The 27,950-nt window shown below is 44.8% G+C and overlaps 1 protein-coding gene across 3 annotated transcripts in view; it reads left to right on the top strand.

The window, feature by feature from the left end:
• The window catches only part of ACOT7 (acyl-CoA thioesterase 7), an 84,845-nt gene that overhangs the window by 14,941 nt on the left and 41,954 nt on the right, over positions 1–27,950 (top strand). For 2 of the 3 annotated variants that reach the window (XM_060259041.1, XM_060259043.1), the window contains exons 3-6: positions 5,008–5,164; positions 13,415–13,506; positions 14,176–14,290; positions 27,283–27,297. In XM_060259041.1, the coding sequence (XP_060115024.1) occupies positions 5,008–5,164; positions 13,415–13,506; positions 14,176–14,290; positions 27,283–27,297 (379 nt within the window). The remainder of the gene's footprint in view (positions 1–5,007; positions 5,165–13,414; positions 13,507–14,175; positions 14,291–27,282; positions 27,298–27,950) is intronic. The other variant, XM_060259042.1, reaches the window with a different exon arrangement.

Raw genomic sequence — 27,950 nt, 5'->3', positions numbered from 1 at the left:
TTTAAGGACACAGCGCATATTGAGAATAGAAGGAGAAACAGAAATGCAGGAAAGAAAGTGCTTGCTCGCTCTCTCTTTTTAAAGCCATTTGCTACCTGCGGAAGAATTTTATACTTTCACCTGGCCTTTGGGGGGAAAGGACTTCCAGAGGTGGGAAGCGGCTTCAGAATATTACTGCCTCCTGTGTTCTAGAAATATTCTCCGTCATGTGTTACTTTGCAGCAGGAGGGTTTTTTGTAGAAAAAGCCCACCAGGAACTCATCTGCATATTAGGCCACACCCCTGATGTTACCGTTGTTTCACACAGGTCTTTTTCTACAAAAAGGAACTCATTTGCGGGGCTCATTTTCTAGCAGGAGCTCCTCTGCATATTAGGCCACGCCCCCTGATGTAGCCAATCCTCCAAGAGCTCACATAGTACAGGACCTTCTGTAAACTCCAGGATGATTGGCTACATCAGGGGGCGTGGCCTAATATGCAGAGGAGCTCCTGCTAGAAAAAGAGTCCTGCTCATTTGTATATTAGGCCACACACCCCTAATGCCAAGCCAGCCAGAACTGCGTTTCTGTGTGTTCCTGCTCAAAAACAACAACAAAGCCTTGCTTTGCAGTATATATAGTCTCACATGCCTAGTATAGAAGCTGCACAATCAGGTTTGGAAATCTGCACTGGTTTCCAAGTCTCCTGCGGAAAAGGGTCAGTGTGTTTCCAGGTTCTCTCCGCCCCCCCCCCTCGCCTTTCAGAACCTTTGCTGTGAGTGGCATTTGCAGGTCCCATGGTTCCTGTACGGTGCAGTGTTTGCTTCAGGTCATGTTTCAAAGATGCAGTTTCAGTGGTTTGGCTCACGCCTGTTGCTCTTAGGCAGTGCAGTAATAAAGAGCGATTAGAGCAGCTCCAGAGAACGTGCCTCTGGCTTAACTTCACAGGGCTCAGGAGTGACCCAGATTGGGGGAAGCAGCAGCTGCTTGGTCTAGTCCTACCTTGGGCTAATCTTTTTTCCTCCTAAATCCGCCCTCAAGCTAATCCACAGTTAGGCATGATAGGATTATAGAGTGTCATTCTCGAGGGTGATCAGTCCCAAATCTGCTAGTAATGGGAGGAGAAGTTGGTCCTTGGGGTGGCAACGATGGTGTTTGCACTAGCTGTAGGATCGCTACAGCCTGTCTCCCATTGTGTAGGAGATGCCTGAACAGTGTGAGCCCCGCAGACTAAGCCCAGTTTACGAACTGTGGCTCGGCAGGTTCTTGGAATGCCACTACTCTTGTGTTCCAAGTCAGGGAGCAAAACCTGTCAGTTTACGCAATCGACCTTGGGGGCTTGCCATACATGATTGGTAGGCTGCATTTCCCTTGGTGGCTCGGGTTGCAGTTCCTGGCCTGGCATTTTGCTACAGATTTGGATGTCTGTTTGAAAGCTTTGCGGTGAGTTAGGAGAGGGGAGAAACAGATGACGTACGGCGTACTAGAGATGAAGGTTGTCTATGTGCAGCTCAGCAGCTATGAAGGGGGCTCAGTCTTTTGTCAACTTCAGCCAGAAGCTCATGTTTGGTTTTCCCCTGATGAGATGCCATGCAAGCGGTGCGTGAGCATTTAGAGATGCTAAGATGAGACTGAGGAAGTAGACCTCCCTACAGGTTGAAGTGGATCATACTGTACTGAAAGATCCGGAGCTTCACAACCAAGTAAGGCGGGTACCCAGTGAGGGATGCTAGCCTCCTTGTGAGAGCTGGGGATCCCACGGAATTACAAGTCATCTCCAGTTGAGATCAGTTCCCCTGCAGAAAAAGGCTGCTTTGGAGAAGGTCTCTGTATCCCACTGAGGTCCCTGTCATCTTCATACTTCACCCCCAAATCTCCAGGAAGGGCGACCTAGCAACTCTATTGCCAGCTCTTTTTGCTGTTTCAGCTGATGTCTCATCTTTATCTTTTTCATTTACTGTGCTGCCTTTCTGCCCTGCTTGAGCACCCAAGGCGGCTCTCGAACATTTGGAATATGAAACCCCATAAAATGTTAATTGTAGGATACAGTAAAAGGGACATGCGTAGTCAGCTCAAAGGCCTGCTCGAATAAAGATGTGTTCTGCTTTATTTGCCAGACCTTCAAGGCAATACTCAGCTCCTGGGAAAGTAGTTTTACAACCTGACGATGGCAGCTGAAAAGGCCCACCCTAAAGACTTCTAGTCTTTCCTTGGACAAGGCAAGGTCCTGTAGGAAAGCCTCATTCATAGATCTTAAGGCTAGACCAGGTTGATAACAGAAGCTGATCAATCCTGGTATTCTGGAGTCAAACATTTTAGGATTTTAAAGACCCAAAGCAGACCCTTTATGCCCTGACCTGGATAGCCCAGGCAAGCCCAATTTTGCCAGAGCTCGGAAGCAAAACAGGGTCGACTCTGGCAAGAACTTGGATGGAAGACCTCCTTGGAATACCAGCAACTGGGAGGCAGGGGCAGGCCTTATTCAGTCACCTCCCTGAATATCCTCCTCCCCCCCCCAAAAAAAAATACCCCAGCCCCTTTACTTCAGCAAAGAGGCAAATCTGTACTCAGTGACATTGATGTAATGCAGGTTTTACATATTAATTTCAAAGGGTACCAGTCAGGTTATTATTTTTGTATCTGCAGAAGTTTCCGAGCCAGTGTCATATATGAAAGTGTGTCTAACTAAGACTGGGGAGATCCTAGTTCAAATGTTCACTCTACCATGATCCTCACGGGGTGGCCTTGGGGAAATTGCTATCTCTCAGGGTTGTCAGGATAACATGGTCAGGGGAGGAGGAGAAGAGAGGGACAGCATGTGAGCCTTTCTGAGCTCCTTAGAGGAAGCCTGGGATAAAAATCTGCATGAGTCACCTTCAGGGGCAGCCCTACCCAGAGCACATTGTAGTAGTCTAATCTGGGAGTTACCAGTGTCTTGATTCTGGCATTCTCCATTCTCAACATATAGCAAGCAGGGCTTTTTTTGAATGCAGTTCTGGCTGGCTTGGCATGAGGGGGTGTGGTCTAATATGCAAATGAGTTCCTGCTGGGCTTTTTCTACAAAAGAGCCCGGTGTGACGCAATGGTGACATCAAGAGGTGTGGCCTAATATGCAAACGGCTTCCTGCTACAAAAAAAAGCCCTGGCAGCAAGTGTCAGAGAACTTTACACTCCAGAGTTCCTGTTAAGTCACCTTGAATGTTTAGGGGTAGAAGAGTTGGGATTCTTACACGGACACCTATCCCATTTCAATTATTTTGTCTGTAGCATTTGCATCATTGCCTTCCTTTGAAGTTAAAGTACTTCAGGGCATCTTACAAGAAAACTTTTTTAAAAAGTTAAAATACCGGTAAAATGAAAGTATTTCAAAACCCAGCGATTACAAACAGCAAAGAGAAGGGTGGAAAGACTTCAGCCCATTATTAAATAATTAAAAGCAGCAACAGAACAGGTGCATGACGCCCAGACCAAAGAACGGCAGACAAGAAGGCAAACTGAAAACAGCAGCAAAGAACGAAAATATTAATTGGATTTGTCCCCCTTAACGGATCATCTAGAAAAGAACTCTGGGGGAAGAAACAGAGAGAGGGGAAGGATGGAGGTTACTGAGGCAGAGGGTTGCAAGGCCTGGAGGCTGTGGCTGAAAAGGTACTCTCCTTGATCTCTACTACCATTATCTCACTCATGGCAGGTGTGTGGAGAAGAGCAGTGCCAGATGATCTTAAACTACAGGCAGGTTCATATGGGTGAAGGGTGGGGTACCCTGTCGTGCTTGGCAGTTACTAGAAAGGGGAGTAACAGCATGGCTGCTTCCCTCCTAACTTCTCCCAAGTCTTGTTTATGAGCTGCATACCAAATGGCGGGCATTCTTTCCAATCTGGGTAAGGTCTTCATTCTCTGAAGATTAGAGTCCAGAGATGAAGGTAAAAGTGGGTACATCTTTTTGCTCTGCCCCCAAAAGCACACTGGGGACTTTCCTCTTTCAGAATCAGTGTCTCGATGCTTCTGGCTATCAATGGTGGGAAACGCAGGAGATTATCTGTTTGGCGGTGGTGATGTATGGCTGACATAAGGTGACCTTGTAGGTTTTTCAAAGCAAGAAAGGTTCAGAGGTGGTTTGCCGTTGCCTACCTCTACGTCAGGGGTAGCCAAACTTGCTTAACATAAGAGCCGCATAGAATAAATGTCAGATGTTTGAGAGCCGCAAGACATGACCACCAGATGTTTGAGAGCCGGAAGGAAGGAAAATAGAGGGGGAGGAAGGTGGAAAGAAAGCAACTTTAAATGCATTCTCCAAGCTGGCTGATGATGCGGTGGGGGCTTCGGGAGCCGCACAATACATGTGAAAGAGCCACATGTGGCTCCCGAGCTGCAGTTTGGCCACTTCTGCTCTATGTTATGACCCTGGTTACGATTCCTTGGAGGTCTCCCATCCAAATACTAGCTGAGGCCGACTCTGCTTAGTTTCCAAGCTCTGAATATTTTGAGCTATCCAGGTCAGCGGATCCATGGTGGGGGGAACCTGCTAGGTTATATAGCCAATAGGTGGCACTAGAGCATAACGTGAGGAACATCAGTGATCAGATACCAGCACACCGATGCCATTTCCTTGTGGAAGGATTTGAAATGAGTTCTCAAGGAAGAGGGGAGAGCATCTTTTGGTTATTTGTTGCTTCCTTCATGATCAGCAGGGCTTGGGTGGCTTTGGGTGGGGCTGGAGACCTCATCCAAAATCATTATAGTCATTTGGTGGTAGCTGCAGATAAGGATTTGTAGGCCTCCAGTTCTCCACAGCATGGTTGCAGTTCTGTATATTGCTCTTAATGGTGGGAGAACAGGCTAAATGAGAAGTTTTTAAAATTAGAAAATCTCTGTGAAACGATCTTTTACCGCTGTGGGTCTTTTTTTTTTTTGCAAAAGCGAATCAAGCTAGTTTAGGAGTGCTGTACGGACTGTACACACTGTGTGTCTTATTTCCTTAACCTTCGGTGTGTCATGCCTCAGCTGATTGTGGCTTTTGCGTCCCTAGGAACGCTGCGTAGCTGCCCTAGCCCGCGTGGAGCGCACCGACTTCCTTTCCCCTATGTGCATTGGGGAAGTGGCGCACGTCAGTGCTGAGATCACCTACACTTCCAAACACTCTGTAGAAGTCCAAGTGAACGTGATGTCAGAAAACATCCTCACAGGTAAACTCCGCAGCCACCTTTAAGCAGTTCCATTTGCCCAAATGATTTCTTTCCCAGCTTTTCACGGCAGATAAGGACAGCTGCCACATCAAGCATCTGTACTTCTGAAACTCATCCCACCTCTCATTCTGCTTTGTTATCAGGTTTCTGTGTTTTGCGACTCTTATCAAATCTAAATCAACGCAAAGTCTGTGTCTTAAGATCTTGCATGAATATTCCTAGTTGCAGAGCAGCTCGCTATATCATAGTCAGCATAGCATAGCATTCCTCTTGAGGTCTGCCCAACAGGAAGTGCTCATTTAACTTAGATGATGCTGCCTGGCTACTAATCTTCCTGTCTCAGTACCCTTCCTGCAGATACTCCCAGGCAGAGAAGACTTCCTGACCTGCATTACTGCAACTGCGTGGCTTATTCCTATCTTTGCAATCTCTTCTCTTGATATAATCTGACCCTGCAGCCAGCATGCCCAAGAGTAGGCGAGGCACTGTTGAGTTCTTAAACTATAACCCCAGTGTGGTGTGTCTCTTGAAAGAAGTGCTGTGGTGCATAGGATATAATAGACGGAGAAAAAAATATCTTGTAGAATCAGAGACTGAACTGGAAGGTTTATCTGGTTGCTCTCAGTATTTCCAGACGGGATATCTTGTATAGACAACAGATCACCCCTGTCTTCAAAGATCTGCACTTTCTTGTTGACTTCCACCTATAGTTCTCCAAGTTCTCCAAGACCTTTATAGGCCAAAATGTGTAAGGCAGGAACACCTGAAGGACTGCCTCCAACTGTATCACCTTGTTTGCTGGTGAAGAGCAACCAAGCTATGCTAAGAGAATCTCTGTGTGGGAGGGATTATAGTATTGGGCTAGGATCTGGGGATGCAAGTATGAATCCCATGCTGCCATGAATGCTCATACTGGGAGACTTTAGGGAGACACAGACTCTCTATCAGCCTAATTTACCTTGCAGGGTGATTGTGAGGATAAAGCGGAAGAGGAGAAATGATATAAGTTGCTTGGGTCTCAATTGAGGAGATTTATTTATCAAAATAAATAAGATCTTCCTCTCAAGCCCTGCTCATGGAAGTGAGGTGCCAGCTAGAGTGGCTCACCTATGGGAGCTCATCTGGCACCTACTTGACTATCTTCAGGTGCCGGGTTAACACTTTGTTATTTGCCTGGGCTCTTCCAGAGCTCCTCCCCAGTCATATTACACCTCTTAGTTCGCTTCAGAGTATTTATTTATAATGTTATCTGGTGGCCCTGTTATGGGTTTTGTCATTTTTATTGTTTTCATTGTGTTCCGTAAGTTAAATTGTGTTAGTTATCTTGAGCAATTTGCCTGAAGAGGCAGCCAAGAAACAGTATAATGGACTACAGAGGATTCCGCAAGTGCTGAAGTGACTTGAACAATAAAACACACCAATTGGATAGAGACAGATTCTGTAATTCTTGAGTCTTTTACTGACAATCAGGAGTATAGGATTTGAACAGTGCAGACCCTTTTGCGAAGTTTCTTATAACTCTGTATAATTATTACAACTGTCCCTTGAATTTTTTCTGAAGCTGTGGTCCCCTTAACTACACTTTTTACCAACATTGTTACGTTTTCATATACTGCAGCTTGTGGCTTAGATGCCTCAATACTGTTTCAGCTTGGAGGTAGGTTTTTTTTTTTTTACATCTAGGTAGTTAAAAACAGTTTGTTAGCTGCCTGGATGTGCTTCCACGCTTGAGATAACAGGAGCAAACAGGTCAAAACCTGATGTTTGAAGTGGCCCTTTGGAATGCAGTCCCTTCCCCAGATGCCAAATGGACCATGCTGTTTGGCACATGTGGCATCCAAGAAGATGAACTGCCTCCTCATCTTTTTGCGTTCCTCATTCTCCAGCTCTCCTCCTCCCCCGCCCCCCAACTTCTTGGCGAAATGTCTTGTGTCTCTGGGAACCTGCTCTTGCTGCAACCAACACGAGTCTGTGCTTGAGACCAGTTGCGCTGACAAAAAGTCACAACATCCAAACACTGGATTTTGTAAAACAAAAAACAAAAAATGCAGCAGGTGCAAGAGAAACCAGATGTCTCGCTCTGTGCTCTCTGCCCATGTGTGGGAAGATGAAAATGGGTTGCCATGGTTACTCTGCCTTGAAAGAGAATATGCAGATCAAACTGGAGCCAAAAGTTCATCCCACTCGGTGACAGACATCACTGATTAACTGTAGGCCGTTTGCAAGAGCCAAGTGAATCCTTGCCTATGGCATTTTTTAAAAAGTCATATATTTGAGGCTGCTTTTAAAGATGAGTCAGCATGTCAGTAAGGTAAGCTCCTCTTCCTCCAAATATTCACAGTCCAGCACAAGCAGAATCAGGCCGCAGAGATGTCTTTAGGGCGAAATGCCTATTATAAAACAGAACTTTTACAACGAGATGCTTGTTTCTTCTTCAGATTCCGATGGGACATTAAAACTGGCTTTTGTCATTCCTTCAGTCGTATGGATTTTGCTGTGGACTCTTTGTATCGGGCAGCTGTCAAGAGCAGCAGGGCAACAATCAGAGGCCAGCAAAGTCCTCCTTAGTCATATCCTAGGGCTAAACCACGTAGGCATATATGAACATATGAATCTGCCTTCTACTGAATCAGACCCTCGGTCCATCAAAGTCAGTATTGTCTACTCAGACTGGCAGTGGCTCTCCAGGGTCTCGAGCTGAGGTTTTTCACGCCTACTTGCCTCGACCCTTTTTTAGTTGGAGATGCCGGGGATTGAACCTGGAACCTTCTGCTTACCAAGCAGATGCTCTACCACTGAGCCACCGTCCCTCCCCAACTAGAAGTCCTGAAGGCTATTTTCTCCAGGTTGTTCCTGCCTATAGCAGAGATTGGTTCCCGGTTTGACTGAGTCTTACGCGTGTCTCTGTGCCTTGTGCAGTAAAACATAATTTTTGAGAGGCCTCAGTCTAGTTATTTTGTAATATGATTCATTGGGTTGGGTCCTACCTGCTTTCTTACAGGCTAAAGCTGGAAGAGGGGCTCCTGTTGACCTTCAAAAAGGCTGTGTTGCAGATCATGGGCCATGCATGCAACAAAGCTTTGCTGGCTTGGGGCTGCAGTGAAGAGGGGTGCCAGGCAAGACGGTGTAGGAAAGCTGTTAAGATCCAACCCACTGTACTTTTCCATCTCCTCTTCCCTCTCTTCAACAAATAATGTAGAATTGTAGCCTGGGCACGCTTACCAAATGGCATTGTATTCTTTCACTACCTGTAAAAGATGTCTCACTCTGGTTTGTTGACATCTGCCCTACCTCCCCTTGAAGAAAGGCAGGAGGTCAAAGTTATTTTATTCTATATATTGCACTCCCTATTTCACTTTTCTCCCTGGTGGGGACCCAAAGCAGCTTACAACGTTCTCCTCTTTTCCGTTTTATCTTTGCAATAATCCTGTGAGATAGGTGAGACTAAATGTGTGGCAGAGCAACGATTTTCCATGGCAGAGCAGAGATTCAAGCCTTGACCTCCCAGATCCTGGTCCCACGCTAACCATCACACCAAGTTGGCATCCAAACTTGAATTGTAGAATACTGTATCTCCTTTGCATAGTAGATTTTCATTCTGATAGCTGTCTTTTGCAAGTGGGACCAACAGCCTTCCTTTGCTCAGCTGGTTCTGTTCTGCATTACCCCTGGTTGGTCAGTTTTTCTGCCTATTTCTCCTATTTGGTGCTTTTGCCTATGACTTGAGTGACCCGCACATAAGACTGCAGGCACTTGACTCGGCTCCCCTCGGTGAAGAAGAAGATATTAGATTTATATCCCGCCCTCCACTCCGAAGAGTCTCAGAGCGGCTCACAGTCTCCTTTACCTTCCTCCCCCACAACAGACACCCTGTGAGGTGGGTGGGGCTGGAGAGGGCTCTCACAGCAGCTGCCCTTTCAAGGACAACCTCTGCCAGAGCTATGGCTGACCCAAGGCCATGCTAGCAGATGCAAGTGATGGAGTGGGGAATCAAACCTGGTTCTTCCAGATAAGAGTCCGCACACTTAACCACTACACCAAACTGGCTCTCCACTACACCAACCTGTTCAGGGGCTTCAGAGGACAACTTGCGTTGTCCACAGTTTGTCCTGAATCCCCATTAGCGTGTTGGCCACCAGCATGTTAATGTCGTAAAGATCCCAGGTCTGAAAGGCTGGCGGTAAAGGCAGGCTGAATCCCTCCTCCTTTGAGGCTTCTCTGCTGGAGTTCTAGGCCATCTGTTGACAAGGGCCATTCATAAGATGGCATCATCGCTTCCCTACAACCTTTTGATTGATTGATTGATTTCATTGGATTTCTAGCCCTCCCTCTCCTGGTATAAATCTGCAATTCTTACAGCAACAGATACAGACATCTAGTTTAAAATAATTAAAACATAGTTACACAGCATTAAAGCCCATACAGACATCAGGTGATACAACTCAAGATGGCGGCCAGGTACAAAATAGCTGGGCTTATTTGGTAGTAGGAACTCCTTTGCATATGAGGCCACACACCCCTGATGTAGCCAATCCTCCAAGAGCTTCCAGGGCTCCTAGTACAGGGCCTACTGTAAGCTCCAGGTGGATTGGCGACATCAGGAGGTGTGGCCTCATATGCAAAGGAGCTCCTGCTACAAAAAAAGCCCTGCAAAATAGTATGTGCTTCTAAGAACTTATCTGTATGGTTGCCCAAACCAGATCCTGGGCAGTTGGGGAAAAACTACAGTAGTAGCACAAAGTAAATGGTGCAAAGCAGGGGAAGGGAGGCCAATGTAGATCTCCACCTCCTCGGCCACAGGCCTGGCACAACATCTCCGTTTTACAGGCCCCTGCAGAATTGCAACAAATCCTGCAGGGCCCTGATCTCACTTGGGAGAGTGTTCCACCGGGCTGGAACCAGAGCCGAGAAGGCTCTGGCTCTAATTGAGGCTAAGCAGATGCCCTTTGGGCCGGGGACCGCCAGCAGATGTTGACCTGTAGAGTGTAAGGCTCGTCAAGGGACACGCCTCTTTCACCACATCTCTTATGTGTGAGAGCCAGTTTGGTATAGTGGTTAAGTGCATGGACTCTTATCTGGGAGAACCGGGTTTGATTCCCCACTCCTCCACTTGCACCTGCTGGAATGGCCTTGAGTTAGCCATAGCTGTGGCAGAGGTTGTCCTTGAAAGGGCAGCTGCTGTGAGAGCCCTCTCAGCCCCATCCACCTCACAGGGTGTCTGTTGTGGGGGAGAGAAGATATAGGAGATTGTAAGCTGCTCTGAGTCTGATTCAGAGAGAAGGGCGGGGTATAAATCTGCAATTCTTCTTCTTCTTCTTATGCAAGCGTGTGTTTGGATGCACAGTGCATAGCTGAGCTAAACCCATTTGAGTGCTTTTATTTATCTTATGAGCGAAGCAATCCATCCATTCCCATGGCATGCACTCTGGGGCATTCAAGGCTTCTGGGGAGAGGACAGGGCCATCTAGTGAGGGCTCGGCATCTTACCCAGCCGCCCTCTTTCCACCATCCCTGCTTTGCCTGCTTAAAAGTTTCCAGACGATTGCAGCCTGCAGCGGCGACTGTGCTACGAACTCCCCTTTGTGCTCGTCAGCTCCCGGCAGACACTGTCCAGCCAGCTCGGCCAAGCTCAGCAGCCGACTCTGTTCGTTTGACTCCCGCCAAATGTCTCAATATTAGTCTTGAGTTTGGATGCAGTTAAGGGGGGAAATAGCGCCAGTAGGCTGAAGTGCTGTTGCAGAGGCTCCTGAAAGCATCAGCCCACGGAATCTGCACCGTTCTGATCAGGTGTCTGTTCAGAGAAGGAAAAAAATTGCAATTAGGTTGGGGTGTGCTGGGGTATTTTTGCATTGTTTGGGTCCTGAGCACGAGAGTCGTCTTTAACATGGCTGTTGCTATAGCAACCAGCTCATCGGGATGAGCCGTCTTCTTTTTTAATCTTCACTGGGCGGAAGCAAGTAAATCTAATTCCCAAAAGCAAAGTTGTCACATCCACTCTGAATCAGTGCAACGCTAACTTTTTTTTTTCTTGTATCGAAGGGACGAGGCAGTCATTTGGGCAATTGGCCAGTCCTTGGCTAGGGTTGCACGCACGCTGAAGTAACCCGTTCTCTGCCCTCATCAAACTCTGTCATCTCAATATTGTGAGTTGGCCTAGGCTAGTGTCCTGCCGGAGCCAGTGTGTTGTAGTGGTTAAGAGCGGTGGACTCTAATCTGGAAGAACCAGGTTTTTATTCCCCACTCCTCCTCACGAAGCCTGTTGGGTGACCTTGGGTCAGTCACAGTTCTTTCTGGACTCACTTAGCCCCACCTGGCTCACAGGGTGTCTGTTGTGGGGAGAGGAAGGAAAGGCAGTTGGATGATACTTTGAGACTCTCTAGGGTAGAGAAAAACAGGACACAAAACCCAACTCTTCTGTTTTGAATATTTTTTTCTGCTTCTGTCTGTAATTGGGGAGGGGGGAGGTGTTCCAGCAAGGAGCTACACCTTGCCCATTTGATCTTCTTAGGCTGAGAACAAGCAAAAGCAGCAAGACCAGTTTGGAAAGCATCCTCGCCATGCTGAGTAAAAATAGACCTGTTCCTGCTTCAGGCCAGAGCTTTGAAAAGCTGCTTGTCCACATTTGTCCTTCTTCGGGTCGAAGCTGTCGACCAAGTGGCTGTGAAGGATAGTTATGAAAGGTGCCTGCTGAAGGATACGCAGGATGTCACCACCACACTTCTTCCCTGTCCACCACGGAGATTTCCACACCAGTTTTACAACCGTTTTCAGTTTTGTTTGTTTTTTAAGTAAGGGGAAGGACGAACATGTATAGCAGACAGTGTTCCCTCTAAGCTGAGTTAGCGTGAGCTAGCTCACAGATTTTTAGCCTTCAGCTCACACATTTTTCTCTTAGCTCAGGAAGGATGACCCCAGAGCACACTAATGTATATGCAGTAGCTCACCACTTTAATGCCAGTAGCTCACAAAGCAGAATTTTTGTTCACAAGATTCTGCAGCTTAGAGGGAACATTGATAGCAGGGGCCACCAACCTTTTTAAAAAAATTCCAAATGTACCCACCAACCAGTGGGTACATTTGGAATTCTGCCACAAAAAAAGGCTGCTACAGGAGAAGAAGACGAGATTGGATTTATACCCTGCCCTTCACTTGAAGTATCAGAGCAGCTTACAATCGCCTTTCCCTTCCCCTCCCCTCCCCACAGCGGACACCCTGTGAGGTAGGTGGGGCTGAGAGAGCTCTGCGAAATCTGCTCTTGAGAGGAATAGCTCCGAGAGAACTTGTGACTGATCCAAGGTCACCCAGCTGGCTGCATATGAAGGAGTGGGGAATCAACCCCAGTTCTTCCAGATTGGAGTCTGTGCACTTCACCACTACACCGAACTGGGTCTCAAGAGGAAAGCCTCCCCGCTCCCTCACCTGGGCAAAAGGAGAGTGGGAGAGAATGAAATCAGCACGGCAGTGGCAGCTGCTGCCAAAATAGTGTTATTTTAATCTGTGGATTCAATCAGAAGCCCTAATTGGGAGGAGCCCCACCCAGCCCCACCCGCTTTCTGGAAACACTTAAGTGCAAAGAAACGTATCAGCAAGCACATAGCCACATTAGGGACCTGTGATGTATAGATACTAATGTCTGTGTGCTGCCCTAAATTTCCCCCTCTAAAGGGCAAATAGACCACTTAAAATATGAGGAGCAAGCTTACAGTGCAGGCAGCATTTAATTGCCTGGTACTATATCGTGCCCACTCTTCCAAAACCGGGATTGCAGGTGGGCGAGGAACCCACGGTGAGCACTGCTGAAATCTGGCTGCTGAGTTTGGTATTGGAGTTTTCCCTCCTTTTTGGAGTCTTTTCTCTGCAGTCCCAAGGCTAGACCTATGCCTCTCTAATAGAAAAAACAAAGGTCCTCTCTCCGATGTGGACTTTTTAAAAAATATAGCCCACTTTTCAAACGGCAGGTGTCTTGGATGTCAGTCCAGGGCCTTGGGCGCCTGCCCTCTGGCTTACAAACAATCAAAAAGCAAACTCTGGAAGGGGAGCAGAGCAGCAAGGAAAAGCGACCTTGCAGAGCTAGCATTTATACTGGTGGGGTCCAGCTGACTGGTGGGGGGGTGTTCTTCAATACATCCCACTAAGCGTTAACATAACGTTTTTGATGAGCCTGAAAGAGTGCACATGTCCTAAAAGAACTTCCCCATTTTCACCTCCCACCCAGCAATGCACTTATGTATCATTTTCCCCCCTCCAAAGGTGTGAAGAAGGTGACGAATAAAGCTACCCTGTGGTACGTGCCTCTTGCTCTTCAGAACGTGCACAAAGTGTTGGAAGTCCCCCCCATTCAGGTAAGGCACGCTGGAACGTGGGGTTGTTGACATACTCGTAAGGACAAGCGGAGCCGTTCGTGTTCTCCTTGGTCCAGTTCGATACCTCTGTGTACGTCATACGCTTATTTGCGTGTGGTTTTGTTTCGCATCCACGATTCAGATTGACAACAGCTGAAGTCTGTCGTTGTTGAGAAATGGGGCTGGGGAGCGAAGAGGATATGTTTGTTTGCCACCTGTGGTGATAATGACTCATCTTGTCCTAAAGACTCAGTGGTTTCTTCCAGCTGGTGCCAGAGAGCGGTAGGGTCTGGAAGTTGCCAGAGTCCTCCAGCCGAGAGCACTGCTATCCTCTTGGCTCTTGATTCTGGGTCATGTGCTGTCTTCCATGACCAGAATAGGGTGAGGAGTCTATTTCCCAAACTTCCTCTGTTCCGGGTCAATAATATCCAACCCAACATCTTCAAATGTGTCTGTCGGTAAATGCTTATGAAACTTGATAAGATGGTAGCGTTCCAAGAGTTCTGTAATTAAACGTCGGCCCTGGGGTGTTCCTTTTTGTCTGCGATGGAAGTTCGTAAGGCCAGGGCGAACGGTTAACAGCAAAGTGGGGGAGGCATTCCTTGGCTCTGGCTTCTGGCTTTGATAGACCACCTGGAATAAGCAGATGGTCCTTCTGCTTCCTGTCAGTATGCAGGGAAGGAGCAGGAAGAGGAAGGAAGGAGACGCTACGAGGAGCAGAAGCTGGAACGTTTCGAAACCAAGGAGAGGAATGGGGATGTCATCCAGCCAGTTATCAATCCAGGTAAGAAAACCCAAAAGAAAGACAGCCCAAGTGACTTCATTCATTTCCTTTCAGAAGGAACTTATTTCTTAAAATGATAATGTGCTGTTTATCCCAGCATCCTCAGCTGGCCAGGAAAGAATACAAAACCCCAACTTGCTAGAGTTTAGTTTTTAGTTTAGTTTATTTGTAATTTGTATCCCGCCCTTCCCACCAGGTGGCTCAGGGCGGCTTACAGCATATAAAATCTAACATAAGAATATAAAAAATGTAAACATTTCACACAGTTTACATAGTTAAAATTTAAACATTTCACATAGTTTACATAATTAAAGCATTAAAACATACAGCAATCTTATAAAAACTACACTCAGTTTGGTGCTGAAGGATTAGTTTCCTTGGCCCTCCAGCCTAAGCTGGATACTGACATGAAAAGTATGTTCATTCTTATGATGATACTCAGTCCTGGGGTGCAGTGAATTGAAATGTCCTCTGGGCATAGATCAGGGGTCACTGGGGGAGTGGGGGGGAAGCAGCTGTGAATTTCCTCCATTGTGCAGGGGGTTGGACTAGATGACCCTTGGGGTCCCTTCCATTTCTGTGTTCCTTTGTTTCTATGTAATCATCAGTATCACGTGGGGTTAGAGGACACCGAAAAAATCTTCCCGCCAAGTAAAGGCTGTCTTCACAAGGTTGTTATCTGAATAGTCTTGTATGGGGGTGGTGTTGTTTACAATCTAGGAAGACCTGTTACTGAAGAATCCTATGAATAAACTACACTTTGATAGCAGCCGCATTGGGATGTTCAAAAAGCACTGTTAAGAGGTGCAGTGGAGTTACTTTCCTATCCTATTTCAGTTTTGTTGTTGGCGTGAGGAGTGTAAGGAGGGGAATGGGAGCTATTAGAAGTTTTTACAAGGCTAGTCAGAATCTGTTCTCTTGGGACCAGCTTCTTCATGGCTCCCTTGGCCTCCCAACAACCAACCTTTGCTATCCCAGTGTGGTGGATTTGTGATGATGTGTAGTTTTATTTCTAACCTGCCTTTCGTTCTTCGAGTGTATTAAAATCGTCCTTTTTCTTGCTGCGGCCCTTACAGAGTTGAACTCTGCTACAGTCCTGGGGCATTTCACAAAGCTCATTCCAGACATGGCAGCAGGGTAGCAGACTTCTGGCTGTAAACCGGGACGTCTGCTTTGAGCTGCAGCAAAAGGCTTCTCCCGATGTGAGCTTTGTTGGGCTCATCTAGTCCAGAGGTGGCCAAACTTGCTAAATGTAAGAATCACATAGAATTAATGTTAGATGTTTGAGAGCCGCAAGACATGAACATCTGGGGAGGGAGGGAGGAAGGAAAATAGATGAAGAGAGGGAGAGGTGGAAAGAAAGCAACTTTAACTTTAAAGGCATTCTCCAAGCTGCCGGCTAGCTTGACTTGGAGAAGTGATTTAAAGAGAGAAATGCCTTCTCCAAGCTGGCCAATGGGGCAATGGGGGCTTCAGGAGCCACACAATATGTGTGAAAGAGCCACATGTGGTTCCTAACCCACAGTTTGGCCACCCCTGACTTAGTCAAAGCGCTGAGTGATCTTGGTAAGGAAAACCGTCATTTTCTCCCTTTTTTTAATACCACGGAGTAATAAAATCTCTTTTTTGTTCATTCAAGCCCACTGTGCACAAATCAATGCATATGGAGGAGCAAGTGGGCTGCCCCTGTTCTCTTGGTGCCTTACAAGCATGAGGTCTACTCCTGGAGGAAGTAAGAACATAAGAGAAGCCATGTTGGATCAGGCCAATGGCCCATCCAGTCCAACACTCTGTGTCACACAGTGGCCAATATGTGTGTGTGTGTGTGTATACACACACATACATATACACACACACACACACACATACACTGTGGCCAATATATATATACTGGGGCTAAGTAGGCCTGGAGTAGCGGCATCCTGTGATTGGGAATGCTTCTTTTTCTGCAACGTGGGTGTGTTGCAATTAATCCATGAGACTTCTAAGCAGCTCTGAGAATGAGCTTTTTGTCAGAATCTGACACCATTTTGCATTCTCCACTCAACGAAACCTGCTCACTCCGTCTTAGCTCTTTCGATATTGCTTCTCCAGCCTCTTCACACAGTTGCTGGGGGCCCAAAACAGCTAACCAAGCCAAAAGCCTAAATCACCCAAGTCCAAACATCAGGTGTCCTCTTCTTAGGAGCCAAAGAAGAAAAAGAAAGAGAAACGTCAAGCACCATAAACATTTCCTTCTACACAGCCAGTGGTATGCTGGACCCCAGTTTTACAGGTTCAGCTGAGCACCCAGTCATGGTAGCACTCTCAATCCAGGGAGCCACCACCAAGCGCAGATGTGTTTTCAGTGCCCGTATTAGACCAATTGCAGGGAGTGTTTTCAATCCCCAGGACACCCATTAGTGGACAGTTGCGCATCCCAAGTTGTAAAAATGGTGAGTGAGCTTGGAAGGCTCTTCTAAAGGATGCGTCAAAAGAAGCACATCTGCTTTTCCTGTGTGGAATCCATAACTCGCTTTGAAGCCTCTGGCTCCTGAGGCGGTTCTTCCAGAGCCTCTTCCCTCCTGCCAATGGGAATACTCCTGAAGGCCCAAAACCAGCCATTTTAGTGCATAGATTGCCCGCGCATTGGTGTTTACAGGCATCTTGCAGTAGTGCACATGCAACCCAGAAACATGGGCCCCACCAACAGATTAAGAAAGACCATTCTGCGGGACTCTTTGCAAAACAGCAAACACCGGCAAATCTGTGCTCTTCTTTTAAGTCGAGAATGCTATCAGAACACATGACCAAATGAACTTGCCGCCTCGCCAAGGTAGGAGTTATGAAAGAGGTGACCTGTGAGGCTATTTTTATCATTCCGAATGGGGCCCCTTTCCTCTCTCTCCCCCCTCCCCAGCTTAATTTTAGCTACCTTTTAGAACACGGAACAGCACACAGAATTGGTGCTGCGGTTGCCTAGCAACCCATCACAAAGGGCAAGCGAGCTCTCCTCGGTTTCTTTGTAGAGTCCAGGGGGCTTTTAAAAATACGGTTTCTGGAGAATGGCAGCGGGCTTCCTTTGTTAGCAGATTAAGAATTGGGACACGGCTGTCAGTTTTTCATGAGCGGCACTTCTTGCCTGTGTCTGGAGATGACATGATGTCAAATAGACTGCACATTCCATATAAAAACTGGGGGGTTTTGTCTGCTCTCCGCATTACAACAGCACATTCCAGATGAAGGTATGTTGTGACCTAAAGCCGGATGAACTGCCTGGGGTTCTGCGGGCCTAAGGCTCAGAGATCTATGCAGGTGTATTAGGAGTGTTTGTTTTGTCAGTGATCAGAAAGCCCTACAGAGCCTCTGGATTGACCAGGCCTGTTTTTATATGTGATTTACCCACATCTTGTGTTTTGCTTGGTCAGTAGAGCAAAGATCTTCTGCTTGCTGCAGCAAGCCCTCAGTTCTAGCTGGAGATATCACCCTTTAGGTGGGACTTGATGCCTCAGAATAATGGCTCATCTTCAGACTACAGGGATCAGTTTCCCTGGAGAAAATGGATGCTTTGGAGGGTGGGCACTGTGGTGTTGTACACCACTGTGACCCTTGTCCTCCCCAGGCTCCATCCCCAAATCTCCAGGAATTTCCCAATTTGGATCTAGCAACCCTTCCCCTCCTATCCCCTGCCAGTGGCCAAGGTAGACCTGGCAATCCTAGTCCCCAGCTGTGGGTAGTTAGAAACCACTCCATCTGCACATCTGGATTTGGATACAGCCACTGACAGCCATGGATTGGCTCCAGGATTCTTTCTGTTGCATGCAACATGTTCTGATACTTTGAAATGTATGTCAGCTCCCGTTTGAGCGAATGCTCCCTCTAAGCTGTGGAGTCTTGTGAGCAAAAATTCTACTTCGTGAGCTACTGGCATTAAAGTTGTGAGCTACTGCATCAATTAGTTTGCTCTGTGGCCTTCCTTCTTGAGCTAAGACCAAAATGTGTGTGCTGGAGGCTAAAAAAACTGTGAGCTAGCTCACATTAACTCAGCTTAGAGGGAACACTGGATAACACCGTGAGATTTTGGTGGTGGGGTTGAGATTTATCCCCTTCCTGATGTAGAGCTGTCAGTTATTTCACACACTGAATCACAAAATACATTGACACGTTAACCTTAGGGAAACGTGGCATAAAATGCCCATCCTCATTCTGGTGATGGAAAGGACAAGTCACAATTGACTTACGGTGACCCCAGTAGGATTTTCAAGGCAAGAGACATTCACAGAGGTGGCTTGCCATTGCCTGTCTCCAAGACACGGTATTCCTTGGAAGTCTCTCCTCCAAATACTTTCCTGGGCCATCCCTACTCAGCTTCCTAGATCTGATGAGACCGGCCCAGCCTGGGCTATCCAGGTCAGGCCCACTCTGACCAATGTTAAAACAGAATATCCCAAGATGCAGCAGATCCAACGGTTGGATTTCCTATCCAAATTCCATGCTTGGTCTTGCATAAGCCAGGAACTGAGAAGTTACCAAAGGTGGTTGAGGAGAACAGCTGGAGCAAGGATGACATGTGTAGAAAGCAAGACGCAAGAGGAACAGCTGGTGGGACCCAGCACATATAACCTAGAGCAGGAGTGGCCAAACTTGCTTAACATAAGAGCCACATAAAATCAATGTCAGATATTTGAAAGCTGCAAGATATGAACATCAGATGTTTGAGAGCTGAAAGGCATGAATGTCAGATGCCTGAGAGCCGGAAAGAAGAAAAGGTGGAAAGAAAGCTGGAAAGAAAACAAATAGTTGGGGGGGGGGGGGAGGAGGAAGAGGTGGAGAGAAAGCAACTTCACCGCTGGCAGGCTTGGCTTGCAGAAATTATTTAAAGAGACAAATGCCTTCTCCCGACATGGCACCGGGGACTTCGAGAGCCACACAATATGGGTGAAAGAACCACCTGTGGCTCCCAAGCCACAATTTGGCCACCCCTGACCTAGAGAGAAATCGAAGGGGAAGATGTGTTGGCAGTTTTCATTTTCACATTTCCCAGGATGCCGAAAAGAAGAGGGGAGGGTAGTTGCTCATCTGATTTGCCGAAGAGCCTGGGGAATATCATTTCCAACTGCAAACTGTTCATTGCCAAGCAAGTGATGGATGAGCAACCACAAATGGCTCTCTGATCAATAGAGCCTGCCGTATCCCTGGGGCCCACGGCAGCCTTTTCTGCTTTCTCAGGTTACCTTTTAAGCGGAAGAATATAGATTGTCATCAGAGAGCTTGTGGTAAAGGCACTTTGGTTAATTTCCTACATCATTGTATTTTTATCCAATTATCTTCCTGGCTGTTTTGAGCAGGGAATGACATCCTCTGCCCTTATGCCCTTTTTCTTCTACTGGAGAGTCACTTGGACATCTAGGATTACAATTAAGGAGAAAATCTAACATCCACCCAGCAAACAAGAAAATATAGTCTTGGAGATGAGCTGCACTTTCACACAAGTCGCTGAAGAATGCACTTTCAATCCACACTCATTGCACTTTGCAACTAGATTTTACTGTGTGGAATGGCAAAATCCCCTTGCAAGTGATCCATAAAGTGCGTTGGAAGTGAATTGAAAATGCATTATTTGGCACATGTGAAAGTACGTATCCTTTTACTTGCTAGCTTTCAAGCTGCCGTTGGTGGAGCATGTGCACTGGTGAATTGTGGACATTGGTCCTTGCAGGCTGGTGGAGAGTACCTCTTTCAGCCAGTATCCAAGCCAGTTGAAGTTGTTTGGAATGGGCACTTTAGAAGGGAAAAGACTAGGAGACCGGAATTGGCACCTCACTGCGGGACACGTTCGTGGGGAGCTCTCCTGCGAACGGTCCTGAATCAGGTGATTGGACAGCCCCCCACCCGTGGGACTGAAGGGGAAGCCTTGGCAAAGGCCCCCCCCCAGCAGGTGGCTTGACAGGAGACATTGATCTGAGCGGCGGTTTGGTCCACAGGTCTCCAGTCGCCACGAAGCTCCTTCACCGAGATCGCCTGATCACCATCTTGGACAAGAGGTGACTTCCGGACTGTTTTCAGACTTATACTTCTTAGTTTGTCTGCATCTTTGCAGCCTAATTTCTTGCCTCTACAAGAACTGAACTTTTTAACTTCTGTTTTGCTTTGCTTATGGATTTATAACTCAAGGAGGATAAGTTTTGTTAAGGGGGAGAAACTGAGATGGTTGCAGAAAAGGGGGAAGAGGGAGGGGCTATACCCCCTTACCTCGCTGCTCTCGGCTTTTAAACGTCTCCGGTGAGATTTCACGTAAATTGAAGAAGTCCCCCATGTTGGATGTGTGTGCTTTTGTTAGGAAGTTATTGATTTATTAGAGAAGGGGTGAGAGAAGAGTTTTTAGGGCATGCCCGGCTCTTCTCCTGCCGAAGATTGATATTTCTGCATTTTTTGTCTGGTGGTGTCAATTTTCAACAGCTACACTGTTACAATCTGAGAAGAGCTGCCTTCCTTGCTGTGGATTACAGTTTCATTCAGTTTTCTTTCCAAGGATTCTGGATTATAAAAATTTGGATATAAAACAAAAGTTACTTGGCCTCTGGGTTCCAGGAGCAGCTTCTACAAATGTGGACGCCTTTTGGTTAATGCAATTTGGATTTTTTGCAGTTTGACACTTTGATACAAATACTATTGCTCTTTGGATTCTTGTAAACACTCTCCTTACAAGTGGAGCTGAACTTGTTGGGAAGGCGGATTCTGTGGGTGAGACTGTTTTTTGTTCTGTCTTTCTGTGCAGCTGATATAAAGGACTTTATTTTGTCTAGCACTTTTTCTCTGGCTACATAACAAGAACTGTATGTTTCCATAAGATTTGTGCATCTTAACACCAGCTATATATGTGGTTGGGTTGTTTGGGGTGGTGGCTTACTGGTGTGTATCTCATCACTGGAAAAATATTGTTGAATTTAGTACCTGATCTGCTTATAAAGGATATTGTGGGCTGTCACAGTACACTGTGTTCCATAACAAATTTTGATTAAAGGTAAACATTCCTTCTGTATTGAGGGAATCCCTCTCAGTTAAAGTGGGGGGAATCATCACAAACATAAGATATTGTGTAGCTTTTAAAGCCCAGACTACCTTACTAAGCCTTCTCTTGTGTATATTGATTTATCAATCTTTGCCACAATGATCAAAACTAATATACCATCTCCAGGCTCCCAGACTGGCCCTGCCAAATTGGTCACTCACAATTTACTGGAAGAAATTAAAGATCTACAATTGACATTGACAAAGATCTACAATTGACATTGACATTGGCAGACTTATCTGCCAAAGTAGTAACTTTAGGTGAACAAATGCAACAAGTTCAAGGAGATGTAAAGGAATGCAAAAACCAAACAACTGAAACCAATAAGTTGATGAAGGCTCTAGATACAAAGGTGGTGAAGACAGATTTCAAAGTTGAACAACTAGAGAAAAAACAAAATATGGTAGAATCTAGAACCTTTCAACTGGAAATGGAGAGGGCAGCATATATATTGAAATTTCAGAACATTCCAGAAGATAAATCAGAAGATATTGTAGAACAATGTCTGAGGCCTTATCTGAAATGTTGCAAGATGAACACTTGGATATGAGATATGAAATAGATTGTGCTACTCGGGTTTCCTCTGCATTTGTTCGAAAAAGGGCACTTCCTAGGGAAATGCATGTCAGGTTTGCTAGGTGTAAAGTTAGGGACCTGGTTCTTAAACCGAGCAAAGAAATTCCAATATTGATAAAAGGTGTGGATATAAGAGTGCTGAAAGAAGTTCCTTAACCAATGAGACAAAAGAGAAGAGAATATCAAGAACTAAGTTCCTTTCTAAGAGAAAATGAAATACCTTACACCTGGCTTAACCCAGAAGGCCTGATCTTTACATATGAAGGGAAAAGACACAGAATCACTTCAATTCATAAAGCAGAACGTTTTTTAGAGAAATACGCTGGCAAAGAGAAGAAAAATAAAGAGAAAGGAGAAGAACATGATGAGAAGGAAGTCAGCAGTCAATCAGAACCAGAGGAAGAGAAAGAGCTGGATCAGGAGCGAACCGGCTGTAAAACAAGAGCCCAAAAGCTTAGGGAAATCAAAGCTAGTAATAAGAAGTCATCATAATGGCCAAACAACAAATCAAGATACTTTCTCTCAATGTAAATGGTCTCAACTCCCCGACTAAAAGAAGGAAAATCTTCACGTATCTATCTAAATTCAAATCAGATGTAATTTGTCTACAAGAGACACACATAATCCAGAAAGACCAAAAATTATTGCAAAATAAAAAATTGGGAATGGCTTTTTTTGCCTCAGATCCTAAACAACAACAACAAAAAAAGAGATGTGGCCTGTTATATCAAAGACAAGTTTAATCCGCAAGTTTTACTTGCTTCAGAGGATGGCCGAATGTTATTTTTGGAGATAAATTTAGAAGGGGAAAAGGTCTTATTGGCCAATATATATGCCTCTAATGATCGTCAAGAAAATTTCTATCAGAATCTCTATCAAAAGATATTGAATTTGGACTATGATGAGTACTGTGTAGTAGGTGACTTTAATGCTATTTTTAATAAAGATCTTGACAGGAAGGCCTCTCCCCAAACAAAATCCAAAGGAATGACGCTACCTATCTACTTCCTGAAATTAGCAGATAAGTTAAATCTTGTGGATGCTTGGAGAACAAGATTTCCTTCATCAAGAGATTATACTTATTTTTCCCACAGACATCAGTCCTGGTCTAGAATCGATATGTGTTGGCTGTCAACAGGTTTGATGAAAGACTTTGACCAGGCGGATATTCACCCACGAGTAATATCAGATCATAGCGTCTTAACTATCAACTTAAATGATGTAAGAAGGAGAGGAAGATGGAATTTAAATGCAAAGCTGCTGAAGGACAAAGACTTTGTACAGGAAACAAAAAAAGAATTCGACTTCTTCTTTAAACAAAATATAGATCATGAAGTAACCATTCAAACAGTCTGGGATACAAGTAAAGCTTTTTTAGAGGACTAGCTATTAGGTTTGCAGCTAAACGTAAGAAAGAAAGAATAAACCGAATTTAAGATTTAAATCTGAAATTGAGCAAAGCAGAAAAAGAACTTAAACAAGAATCATTTGCAACAAAACTGCTAACTAATATTAAATTCCTGCAACATCAACTTAATCTCTTACTGATGGACAAAGTAGAAAAGAAATTGAAATTTGCTAAACAGAATTATTTTGAAAATGCTAACAAACCAGGTAGATGGTTGGCGTACAGGCTGAAAAAAGAACAGACGAAAAGAACTATCATATCCCTCAGAGGAAGCGATAACATAGAAAGATTCACAAACAAGGAAATGGCAAAGATAATAGGGAATTTTTACAAACATCTCTACAAAGGCGTAAAAGTAGACAAGGAAGCTGTGAAAGAATACCTGGTTCAAAACTGTCTTCAACCCTTCTCTAAAGAACAAAAAAAAATTTGAATGATCCTATAACAATGAATGAATTGGTGGAGGCTATAAGATTATAAAAAGATGATAAAGCACCAGGTCCTGATTGTCTACCAGCAGAATATTACAAAACTTTTGAAGATTGTTTAACTCTCCCCTACAAGCTGCTGTTAGACAAAATAGGAGATGAACATTAGATGCCACCTTCCTGGCAAGAAGCCTGCATTTCGCTGATTCCTAAAGGGGCAAAAGACTTAAAAGAGATTAAAAATTACAGACCAATCTCTTCGTTAAACGTGGACTATAAGATTTTTGCATTTATAGTAGCTCAACGCATTAAGGAGGGTACTTGTGGAAATTATCCATCCAGACCAAGCAGATTTCCTTCCCAAAAGACATCTGAGCGATAATGTGAGAGTTATATGCAACATCTTGGAGTACTATGAAGCCCACCCTGATAAACAAATGGCATTAATTTTCTTAGATGCGGAAAAGGCCTTTGATAACTTTAATTGGCAGTTTATGCTGTAACAATTAGAGTTTATGAACTGTGGAACTGATTTCCTTAAGAATATTCAAGCTATCGATTCTTAGCAAAAAGCAAAAGTTGTAATAAATGGAGATTTAACTGATTCTATTGATATTCAGAAAGGTACAAGACAAGGCTGTTCTTTGTCCCCCTTACTATTTATTCTTACGCTGGAAACACTGAACAATCATATCAGAGAAGACTCTAATATTAAGGGACTTTCGTTTAGAGGTGAACATTAAGAGCTTTCAACAAGAATCAAGATTTGCATATGAGAAGAAAGTCAAATATTTGGGTATTCAACTTACTAATAAAGTAAGTACCTTATATAAAAAGAACTATGAAAAACTAATTAAGGGAATAAAAAAAGATTTGGAAACATAGAAAGACTTGAGTATTTCGTTAATGGAAAGAATAGCAACAATTAAAATGAACATACTGCCAAGGATGCTTTTTCTTTTCCAAACTATTCCTATAGTGTTACCGAAGGTGTTCTTTCAAGAGTTAAATAAACTAACTACTTGTTTTATTTGGCAGAACAAAAACCCAAGAATCAAGTTGAAAGCGCTTCAAGACTCCAAAGAAAAGGCAGAATTTGCCCTTCCTGACTGGCAATTATACTATAAAGCCTGTGTATTAACATGGATGAGAGACTGGATACTATTAAAAAATAGGAGATTGTTAACATTAGAGGGTCATGATCTTGTTAAGGGATGGCATTCGTACCTGTGGTACCGGAAAACAGATACTCAAAAATGTTTCAACACTCATTTAATTAGAAGGTCTCTTAGTCAGGTGTGGTCCAGGTTAAAACCAAAAATTTACAACAAGGTCCCTAAGTGGGTCTCACCAACTGAAGCTTTTATTCAACCAACACTGCTGTCATCAGATATGATACATATGAAGAACTGTTGAAGACTAGTGATGAACTGAAAACACAAGAGTTATTGACTTACAATGTTACTCTCGACTGGTGGACCAGGCTTCAGCTAGAGTCAAGATATGATAGAGACAAAGTAACAGGATTTATTGCTGATCAACAACGTTTTGATAAAATTATTTTGGGTCCACACCAACATCTAATAAAGAGAATTTATTCAGTGCTTCTTCAAATGAAGCTACAAGATGAAGAAGTGAAAGATACTATGATAAAGTGGGTGCAAAATTTGGGCCATAATATTGAAATAGGGGTGTGATAAACATTGTGGAAAGCACTTATAAAACTTACCAGAGCTATTACCTTTAAAGAAAATATTTATAAAATGTTTTATAGATGGTATATCTCTCTCTCTCTCGGCTTGGCTTCGCGAACGAAGATTTAAGAAGGGTGCAATAGTCCACGTTTGCTGCAGGCTCGCTGGTGGCTGACAAGACCAATGTGGGACAGGCAGGTCCGGCCACAGCGGCTGCAGGGAAAAGTCTGATTTAGGGTTGGTCCTGTAGCAGTGCGATTCTTCCTCAATCTCCTTTTGTCCTCAAGACCAGCTATGCGTGTGTTCTCAAAGGAAGAGACAGCCTGGTGGAAATTGTCTAAAATGTATTCTACTGTATCTAACAAGTGTTGGAAATGTATTTCCCATGTTGGCATGTTTTATCATGTGTGATGGACATATGGGGTGATGAAAAAGTACTGGATTACGATACATGATATGTTACAAAAGATATTGAAATTTCATATACACTTTAAACAGGAACTTTTCTTATTGTGTATTCTACCGATGGACCTTTCGAGACAGGACAAACATTTGATGATACATATTATTACTTGGGCAAGACTTTTGATAGCACAAACCTGGAAACATCATGAAACTCTGAAGAAGCAGGACTTGATTCATAAAATATTAGAGACAGCTGAAACAGATGCCCTTGCACTTCGTCTTAAGAGTAGACTAATACGAGATGAAGAGTACCTTTGGAAACCCCTTTATGAATGGTTGAAGACACAAATTTGACTCTTATATGACACATACTTGTAATTCCTCAATTTGAACACTTTAGTGTTGATATTAGCAAACTATTAGGTATAATACAAAGATTGTAACTTTTATAGACTATGAGAAACATTTGTAAATGAACGATGCAGAGTTTATATCGAAATAATGTTACTTCCCTTTCCCCTTCCCCTTTCTGTATTTCTTTGTCCTATTTCTTAAAACTCTAATAAAATATATATAAACCAGAAGGGAAAAGACTGTGGCAAGCACAAGGTGGAGATTAGGTATAGAGCAGCGGTGGGTTGGAATAACGTTTTGTCTCACCATCTCCCTGTTGTTTTTAACCAGACTATTTTTTTAAGTATGCTCTGGAATATTTTAGGCCTAGTTAGCTGAAGGCCACCTCAAGAAGAAGGGCAGCATCTCAGCTTCAACCCTGTAGTAATTCTTCACCCCAAAAGTGATTAACATGTGGAATTCACTGCCACAGGAAAAGGTGGGATCTACAAGTATGGATAGCTTCAAGAGGGGATTAGATAAATATATGGAGTAGAGGTCTATCAGTGGCTATTAGCCACAAGGTACAGATGAAACACTATGTCTGGGGTAGTAATGCTCTGTGTTCTTGGTGTTTGGGGGCAACAGTGGGAGAGCTTCTGGAGTTCTGGCCCTGCTGGTGGAACTCTTGATGTCACCTGGACTTTGACCACTGTGTGGCACAGAGTGTTGGACTAGGGGGGGCCATTGGCCTGATCCAACATGCTAGCAAATTGTTACCCAGCCACCACTTTCTGCCTCTATGTGCACGGGGCAAGCAGTTTCACTCAGAGGAGCCATATTAGCCCTCCAGGGATCTATTGTTGCTCACTGGCTCATACTCTGTGAAGTTTCCTTGTAACTGTCCCTGACCTGAGGTGTGTGCTGCATTTGGTCCTTTCCACTGCTTATTGGCATGTTCTTTAATCTTGGATGCATATGGGGGGTGGAGAGTAGGGGAGTTGCCTGAACGTAAGAAAGTCCTGTTCTCCAGCCTTATGATGTAAATAATGCACACCACTTATCTATCTGTTTCTGTTACTCTCCTTGCTTCACAGACAGGCAAAGAAAAGGTAAGGCTACTCCAGTCGATTAAACAGTAATGGGGGTGGGTGGGTTTTGAATGTTTTCTGTTTTTCCCAGTTCTTTGTTTACCTGACAGGGTAATGCTGGGCTAGGCTAAGTTCCATGGGGACGGATCTGTATTCTATAGCCCAGGGGTCCCGAATGTGCACTTGTGGGCGTCACAGGGCTCTCCAGCACCTTCTTTGGTGCCCATCAAGTGGGTGGGGCAGACAGGGCTTTTGCCCAGCACTGTGTCTTTCAGTTGTGTAGGGTTATGCCATCAGGTTGTTTTTTGTGCTGCAAGTCCCAGCTGATTTATGGCGTCCCCCATGGGATTTTCAAGGCAAGAGGCATTCAGAGGTGGTTTGCCATTGCCTGCCTCTGCATAGCAGCCCTGGTGTTCCTTTAATGGTCTCCCATCCAAGTACTAACTAGGCTCGACCCTGCTTAGCTTCTGGGATCTGATGTGATCAGGTGGGCCAGGGCTGGCATCAGTTAACCCATCAGCTAACTCTGGAGGGATTGTGGCTGAACGAATGGCAGAGCAGGTACTTGGTATGCTGAACGGTCCGGCACTTGTAGCTCAAGGACATCAGAGAGCAGGTGGTGGGGAAATGAGGTACTAAAAATAAGCTGTTTTAAAATAATAAAAAGTATTCAC

The sequence above is a fragment of the Heteronotia binoei genome, chromosome 18 (assembly GCF_032191835.1).
Source record: "Heteronotia binoei isolate CCM8104 ecotype False Entrance Well chromosome 18, APGP_CSIRO_Hbin_v1, whole genome shotgun sequence".
Classification (NCBI taxonomy): Eukaryota; Metazoa; Chordata; class Lepidosauria; order Squamata; family Gekkonidae; genus Heteronotia; species Heteronotia binoei.
This window is presented reverse-complemented; position numbering and strand designations above follow the sequence as displayed.